The sequence below is a fragment of the Leptodactylus fuscus genome, chromosome 7 (assembly GCF_031893055.1).
Source record: "Leptodactylus fuscus isolate aLepFus1 chromosome 7, aLepFus1.hap2, whole genome shotgun sequence".
NCBI classification, from domain to species: Eukaryota; Metazoa; Chordata; class Amphibia; order Anura; family Leptodactylidae; genus Leptodactylus; species Leptodactylus fuscus.
The window spans coordinates 9,806,819-9,815,283 of NC_134271.1; the positions used below are offsets into that span (position 1 = coordinate 9,806,819).

General features: G+C 53.2%; 1 protein-coding gene across 1 annotated transcript; it reads left to right on the plus strand.

Annotated features, from left to right (window-relative positions):
• The first annotated feature begins 1,769 nt into the window (after positions 1-1,769).
• LOC142214406 (uncharacterized) lies at positions 1,770-7,114 on the plus strand. The gene is made up of 3 exons (XM_075283352.1): positions 1,770-2,012; positions 2,343-2,700; positions 6,134-7,114. Exons 1-3 carry the CDS (start codon positions 1,770-1,772, stop codon positions 6,730-6,732), a joined length of 1,200 nt encoding a protein of 399 aa, XP_075139453.1. The 3' UTR covers positions 6,733-7,114.
• Positions 7,115-8,465: the final 1,351 nt, after the last annotated feature.

Sequence of the window (8,465 nt, forward strand, 5' to 3'; positions counted from 1 at the left end):
ACTATGGGGATAATACTGTGTGTAGGGGCCACTATGGGGCATAATACTGTGTGCAGGGGCCACTATGGGGATAATACTGTGTGCAGGGGCCACTATGGGGCATAATACTGTGTGCAGGGGCCACTATTGGGGATAATACTGTGTGCAAGGGCCACTATGGGGCATAATACTGTGTGCAGGGGCCACTATGGGGATAATACTGTGTGCAGGGGCCACTATGGGGATAATACTGTGTGTAGGGGCCACTATGGGGCATAATACTGTGTACAGGGGCTACTATGGGGGATAATACTGTGTGCAGGGGCCACTATGGGGCATAATACTGTGTGCAGGGGCCACTATGGGGATAATACTGTGTGTAGGGGCCACTATGGGGCATAATACTGTGTACAGGGGCTACTATGGGGGATAATACTGTGTGCAGGGGCCACTATGGGGCATAATACTGTGTGCAGGGGCCACTATGGGGCATAATACTGTGTGCAGGGGCCACTATGGGGATAATACTGTGTGTAGGGGCCACTATGGGGCATAATACTGTGTACAGGGGCTACTATGGGGGATAATACTGTGTGCAGGGGCCACTATGGGGCATAATACTGTGTGCAGGGGCCACAATACTGTGTGCAGGGGCCACTATGGGGGATAATACTGTGTGCAGGGGCCACTATGGGGCATTATACTGTGTGCAGGGGCCAATATGTGGCATAATAGGAATGTGCAGGGAGTTGGGTAGGTCAGGGTTAGGGGAGGTCACCTCTGTATAGAACTTTTCCTGCCGTCCTCGCTGAGGTTCCTCAGACAACACTGACGGTCACGGCCATCCTTTCCTCCGCTCTCTCCTTCCCTTCTGTTATTGTATGAACCTTAGAAATTCTAGCAATGAAAACACCATGAGCGGCAGCGTCTGTGCCACGTCTGGACTTCTGCTCCACTGTGTCAGGTGTTTCCTCCCTTCATAACCCGTGATGGATATATGGAGATCTGCGCCCAGAGCTGGGGCCCCACTTCCAGATTATTTTGCTTCTGACAAGGTGAGGCTGCGGCTTCCTGCAAATTCCCAGAAGTTCTTGAGAAGAATGTAGGAAATGGCTGCGGCCCTGGAGACTCAGCACAAAGGAGAAGAAGAATCGATGTCCTGATATATCCGGAATATTCCTGTTATTGGTCCTGTAATAAGAAATATTACTGGAGGCCTCAGTGCACACACTACATCTCCCACAGTGCAGCGCAGCAGAGCTCACCCTGTGAAATAGCCCTAAACTGAATAAGGAAAGGGCTGCTGACTCATTGGCTGAGTTTTTGTATATTTGGTAAATATGGTGACGTTTTGGTAAGTCCATATATAATAGAGGGCACGTAGGCGGGAAACTCACCTTCTACCAGCGCTGGTGAGAGGAACAGGACCTGCCATGGCAGACTCTTTGGAGCAGATGGTGAGGGATCGGGTGGCTAGCCAGGGCCCTGGCTGGCTTCTAGGCCTCCTACAGCAGACTTGCAGCGACGGGGCCGGGGGATCGGCGTCTGGTGGAAGTGGGCGGCCGCAGCGGGTGTCTCGCCCGCCGTCGCGGCTGAGTCCTAGCCCGCCTGCTCGAGGCGTTTCCAGCGCTTCCAGACAGAGGAGGGATACACGCGCGCGTGGGAGACAGTCGGCGTCCGGCTCCGGCAGACAAGGTGAGCGGGTGGGTCGGGTTCCCCAGCGCGTTCGGCCCTCGGCAGGTGGGGGTGGGTCACTTGTGCAGCCGGGAATAGGTTCCGCTGTGTCCAACATGGCGGACGCCACGAGGTCGTCCGAAATGGCCGCTGCTGAGTTGCCTGGGGGAGGAGCTTCTCCTCTCCTGTTCGGGGACGCGTCACTGGAAGGGGCGGGGCTTGCGTGTGACGTCGGCAACGCGGCCGGAAGTGTCGGGGCGGAAGGGGCGGGGCTTACCGCCGGGAGCTCCGTGCAGGACAAGGCCCTGCCTGGGCCTGTTGTTTTCTCTGATCCTGCTGGCGAAGGCTCCACTTCTAAGGTGGGTGCTGCCTCTGCTGGGACAGTAACGGGGCATAGTGCAGCAGGAGGGCATAGTGCAGCAGAGCGGCGTGGGCCGGGTGTATCGGGAGCAGCCCCCGGGGGGGGCGGGGCCTCGGGTGTCACCACAGTGGGGGAAGTTATCTTGGCCCCGGGATCCTCTGCAGCTGGTCGGTCTGTGGGTGGTACCGGCGGTTTTGATAGACGGGCGGCTCTGGCTTATCGGGGCTCATCTGTATTTCATTGCCGCGGCCGCGATGAAGGGGTTAAAGGTTGGGGGAGGTCGGCCAGGGGTCCAGGGTCCCGTGATAATGTGTCCTCTTTTTCTGAGTCTTCTTCTTCAGAAGACTCCAGGTACCGCCGCAGCAGTGGGCGCCACAGAGAATCTTCCAGAAGACGCAGCAGTCGACGACGCCATCGCAGTCGGGCACGCCTGGACAGACGTCGTACCCCGCGCAGCCGTTCGTCCTCAAGGTCAAGGCGGAGCTTCAGCCGTTCAGACAGGAGGCTGCATGGCGGGTCACGTCATTCCTCCACACTTCAGGAGAGTCGTCGGGGGTCTCCAGCGGCTGTTCGACCGGAGAGGGCTGCCTCTTCTTCATCCCAGACAAGACGTCAGGAGCTACAGCCTCTTCCGACCGCTCCTGTTCCGGCTGAACCTCTACCGATCCAGGCGGGATCGCAACACGGTGAGTACGCCTGCCGTTCGGCTTGGGCACCTCACACCACACCTACACTCGCTCCAGGACAGGATATGTCTTCTTTTCTTAGGCAGTTATTAAGTGTCTCCGAAAGTTCTAAGGCTAGGAAGGATTCAGAGGTGGTTGCTGTACCTGGGGGGGTTGCTCCTGCCCCGGCCGTAGATGTAGCCTCAGCTTGTATGTTTAGGGACTCGATGTTTTGTGGCGTTGCTCCGCTGGGGACTCATGTCCCGGCGGAGACTCGTGATAAAATAGTCAAGGGTGAGTACGTGGATATATGGTCCTTGTTGTCGGCCGATCATATCGCCGTTGACAAGGAACGGAGTTTTGAGAAGGGACCGGAGCGTAGGCAAAAGGTGGCCAAGACTTTCGGCAATTGGCTGCAGGCCTTCGCCACCTTGGCTTACATCACTTGTCAGGCTTATCCGGCGAAGGGCCCTGAGCTCTTCGTTTACATGGATACAGTTTATAGTGCCCATAAATTGCACGGGGGCACAGCTTGGTGGCGATACGATGAGGAGTATCGTCGCCGCCTGGCTCTTTCCCCATCAGTCGGTTGGGCCTCTAAGGCCACCGACGTATGGATCCAGCTGATCCTTTCCCAACGCCCTCAGCGGCCATTTCTGTCCGGTGCCGCCGGTGCGGGGCAACAGCCCGCGGCGACCACACCGAGACAAAGTGGATCGTGCTGGCTCTACAACGAGGGCCACTGCCGTTTCCATGCATCCTGTCGTTTCCGACACGAATGCTCTATCTGCGGAGGGGGACATTCAGCATTGCAATGCTTCCGCCGTAATCGGCAAGGTAGCAAGCTGGGTGTTGCCGGCTCCGCAGAGAACGCCAGTGAACGTACCGCTGTTGGGGCGGTGGCTCGCGTTGTATCCCAAGAGGCGGGAGGCAAGCCTGCTCCTTGAGGGATTTTCCGTAGGTTTTTATATCCCCCATGTCCCTTCTCCTGTTATGTTGCTTTCACCCAATTTAAAGTCGGTTAGGGATAACGAGGACGAGGCATGGGAGAAGGTCATGAAGGAGGTGACTTTGCGCCGGATGGCTGGCCCTTTTCCGGACCCTCCTTTACCGAACTTGAGGGTATCACCTTTGGGTTTGGTTCCTAAGAAGGAGGTGGGCAAGTTCCGGCTCATACATCACCTCTCGTACCCTCCTGGGTCCTCTGTTAATGACGGCATCTCAAAGGAGGATGCGGCAGTGTCGTACACCTCCTTTGACAAGGCTGTGTTGTTGGTAAGACAGGCGGGTCCGGGTGCTCTCCTAGCTAAATCCGACATTGAGTCGGCTTTTCGTTTGCTCCCAGTGCACCCGGATTGTTTTCATTTGTTGGGCTGTAGGGTTAGGGATAGCTATTTTGTCGATATGTGCCTGCCCATGGGTTGCTCCATCTCTTGTTATTATTTCGAATTGTTTAGTTCTTTGTTAGAGTGGTTATTGAGATGCGAGACGGGCATCCCATCGGTGATACACTATCTTGACGATTTCCTGTTTGTTGGCTCGGGTGGTTCAAGCGTCTGTGCTTATTTATTGTCTACTTTTCAGTCTTTGATGTCCCGCCTAGGTGTTCCCCTCTCAGCCGAGAAGACGGAGGGCCCCTCTACTCGGCTGTCATTCCTGGGTATTGAGATAGATTCGGTCGAGATGGTGTTCAGGCTTCCGCCTGACAAGCTTGACCGTCTCCTATGCTTGGTGAGGGATTTTCTTGTGGCTAAAAAAGTTACGCTGCATCAGATGCAGAGTCTCCTTGGCCTTCTGACATTTGCCTGCAGAGTCTTGCCCATGGGTCGTGCCTTTTGTCGTCGGCTGTCGCTGGCGACAAAAGGCGTGTTACGGTCGGATCACTTTATCAGAGTGACGCGTCCTCTTAAGGAGGATCTCCGAGTCTGGCTGTCTTTTCTTTCCAATTTTAACGGGCGGGCGGTTTGCCAGAAGGCCGAGGTGTCGAATGCAGAGCTTTCCCTATTCACGGACGCAGCGGGTGGCGACGGCTTCGCGGCCATATTCGGGGATGATTGGTGTAGGGGGTCCTGGCCGCTGATGTGGTCAGAGACAGGGTTGGTTAAGAACTTGGCCCTGCTGGAGCTATTCCCGATTGTGGCCGCTGTCGTGCTTTGGGGCGATAGAATGTCCAACCATAGAATTATTTTTTTGGTGCGATAATTTATCGGTAGTGCAGGTTATCAACAGCCAGTCCTCTTCCTCCCCCCCGGTGCTGGCGCTGCTTAGACATTTGGTTTTGGTTTGTTTGCAATACAACATTTGGTTCAGGGCGCGTCATGTTCCGGGGGTGCGTAATAGGATGGCTGATGCTTTGTCCCGCTCACGTTTACAGGACTTCCGTGCCCTGCATCCGTCGGCGAGACCGGAGGGATGGAGTTGCCCCGTTTCTTTGTGGGACCTGGTAGGGAACAGCTTCTAGAGCTTATCCGAGGATCGGTTTCAGCGGCTACCTGGAAGAGCCACTACAATGCCTGGGTCCTTTGGCTATCCGTGTCTGGCGGTGTTGTACCCGCGGACGTACATGGCTTGTTGGATGTATCCTTGGAGTTTTTAGCTAAATTGCGCAGTCAGGGGTTGTCGTATTGTGTTGTCGCTAAAAAGGTAGCGGGTGTTGCTTTTATGCTTAAGCTTTTTGGTAGGTTTGATGTCACTAAACATTTCGCGGTTAGACAGGTTTTGAAGGGGTGGAAGAAAGAGAGGGGTCCTGGGGATCGGCGCCGGCCGGTCTCGGCGAGCTTGTTGGAACGTTTGTTGCGGGTGTTAGCCGTGGTTTGTGTGGATGGCTATGAGTTGGCTTTGTTGAGGGCCGCTTTTGTTTTAGCCTTTTTTGCAGCCCTCCGGGTGGGGGAGTTAGTCAGCCCCAGCAGATCTAGGCCCGGGGGTCTTGGTGCGGGTGATGTGGTGGCCTCTGACGTTGAGATCAGGATTTGTATTCGCCGCTCGAAAACGGATGTTTTCGGGCGGGGAACTTGGGTGACTATCAGGCGCACTGGGTCTGAGTTCTGCCCGGTGGACTTGGTTAGGGGTTATATTGCTCGACGATCTACGGGCGATGTTTTCTTGCTGCATGAGGCGGGAGCGCCTCTGACCCGTTTTCAGTTTTTGTCGGTTTTCAGAACCTGTTTAGTGGAATTAGGTCTGGAGCCTCGGGACTTCGGCACCCATTCGTTTCGCATTGGGGCCGCCACAACGGCCGATGCGTGCGGTTTGGGCGAAGAGGCGGTGAAGCGCTTGGGGCGCTGGAGGTCCGACTGCTTCAGGTCTTATATTAGGCCCGACCTGATGACTCCCTGATCCTCGGCGTCCGCTGAGTGTGATGGGGTGCTGATTTGGGCACGTAGACTGTATTTTGTTTTTTGCACCCTCTCCTGTTTTGCTATGTTTTTCTTCCTTTGTTTTCTTCTGTTTCTAGATGGCGGTCCGGTTGTTGTATGGCTGATTGGGCATTCCTTCCTGTATTGGGCGGAGAAGAGGGCGGAGGTTCGGCCTGGCGGTCGGCATTTTGGCTTGGAGGGCGTGGATGTTCGCTGGCGGGGCTCTCGCGGGCTCCGTTGGCGGCAAGTCTTGCCGGATATCGTGGCGGCTAGTCGTTTGACGCCCGGCCCGGCGGTGGTGATAGTCCATGCCGGGGGAAACGACTTGGGTCACGTCAAGTTGGCGGAGCTTATCACCATGATAAGGCAGGACCTTCGCCGGGTATATGACTTCTTCGGCCAGGTAGTACTTGTCTGGTCGGAGATTGTGCCTCGCATTTGTTGGCGTGGTGCTCGCGACCTAACCGCTATCGAACGGGCCAGGAGAGTGCTGAACATTAGAGTCTCTAAATTTGTCAAGTCTTTGGGGGGTGTGACGGTGCGCCACTTGGAGTTGGAAGGGGAAAATGAGAAGTTGCTTCTGAAAGACGGGGTGCACCTCAACGCTATTGGTACCGATATATTTCTGTCAGGTATTCGGGATGGTTTGGAAAGGGCGCTAGTGCTTTTAGGTGGGGGGGCCAACAGGCAGGTGTAGGGTGGAGGCGGTACACTGCCTGTTTGGATGGCGGGAGGGTCCATGCCCAGATACAGGAAACATTGGCCTACATGCTCGCTGGATCGCAGCGGAGCATCCAGGAGGAAGAGGAAGAGGTACTCGGAGGAGGGGCATGGACACACACATTTACATATGTTTGTTTATTTTCTGGTTTATTATTCAAATAAAGCTGTGGCCTACCCCACTTATACCACAGATACGCTTTTGGTCATTCTTGGGTATTAAGGAGTAAGTCACCAAGGTTAAGGTTTTACATTCATATAATTATATACGGGTCCAATGAGTCGAAATAGCCCTAAACTGAATAAGGAAAGGGCTGCTGACTCATTGGCTGAGTTTTTGTATATTTGGTAAATATGGTGACGTTTTGGTAAGTCCATATATAATAGAGGGCACGTAGGCGGGAAACTCACCTTCTACCAGCGCTGGTGAGAGGAACACCCACCCACCCTGCCCTTCTGGTTTTTTGTCATGGACCGGTTTCTGGTTTTGTTTTTATGTCTTGCAGGTTCGTTGTCACAGCTGGCGGGAGGGTCCATGCCCAGATACAGGAAACATTGGCCTACATGCTCGCTGGATCGCAGCGGAGCATCCAGGAGGAAGAGGAAGAGGTACTCGGAGGAGGGGCATGGACACACACATTTACATATGTTTGTTTATTTTCTGGTTTATTATTCAAATAAAGCTGTGGCCTACCCCACTTATACCACAGATACGCTTTTGGTCATTCTTGGGTATTAAGGAGTAAGTCACCAAGGTTAAGGTTTTACATTCATATAATTATATACGGGTCCAATGAGTCATGTGCAGTAAAGCAGCATCAGGTGCGAGGACCAGAGAGATAACAGCAAACCAGGGGACGGCTGAATGCAGCTCTGGATGTGACTAGAGGAAATCATGTCACACAGGCTGGCACCATTATACAATATATAGACTGGCACTATTATATATAGACTGGCATTACTATATATACAGTATATACTATACATAGACTGGCACTACTATATATATATATATATATATATATATATATATATATTTATATATACCATGCATAGACTGGCACTATTATATATAGTCTGGCACTACTATATACAGTATATTATACAGCTTAGTGGAGTTATACTGCTCTTTCCCGTTCCCTGAGTTGCGCCCCGGGCAGAGTCAGCAGTTTTTTTTCTAGAATTTTCTTTCTCTGGGCAGTTTTTACATAAACGTTGCTAGGAATGAAACCCAAACCCGTCATTACTTCCTGAGGTCGTCTGCAGCCTGGATACACAGGAGAAGGGTTTGGGGTTTTGTGACATTTCTTGCATGGATTTCACCCAGTGATATATACGGCGCTGTGATGTAAATCTCTGCCCATAGGGGGTCATCACCCAACTTTCCACCGACCTTAAGGGGCAGGTCAGGCTGCTGTGAGTGCACATGAGGAATAACATTATACCAGGCCATTCTGGAACTTGTAGTCTGGATTTGTTGCAGTTTTCCCCTCTTTAGGTTCTCTCTAATTCTCGGTTCTCCCTGCAGACTAGATGCTATAATGTCTCCTATAGAGCCGCTGGATGACATAGAGCTTGGGTTGTGCCTGCAGTTTGCACGTTCCTCTCGCTGTGTCCACGTGTCACATGTCTGGAAAAACCACCCAGTTGTTGTAGTCTACATAAGACAGCACAAGAAAACGAAAGGAAAGAAATGTCTTACTATAAGGA

Excerpts from the sequence above, each read along its gene's own strand:
- LOC142214406 (XM_075283352.1), top strand. The coding sequence starts at position 1,770 with ATGGCGGACGCCACGAGGTCGTCCGAAATGGCCGCTGCTGAGTTGCCT. Across the intron at positions 2,013-2,342 it reads GCGAAGGCTCCACTTCTAAG|TCTTCTTCTTCAGAAGACTC; the intron begins GTGGGTGCTGCC and ends TCTTTTTCTGAG. Across the intron at positions 2,701-6,133 it reads CCAGGCGGGATCGCAACACG|ATGGCGGTCCGGTTGTTGTA; the intron begins GTGAGTACGCCT and ends TTCTGTTTCTAG.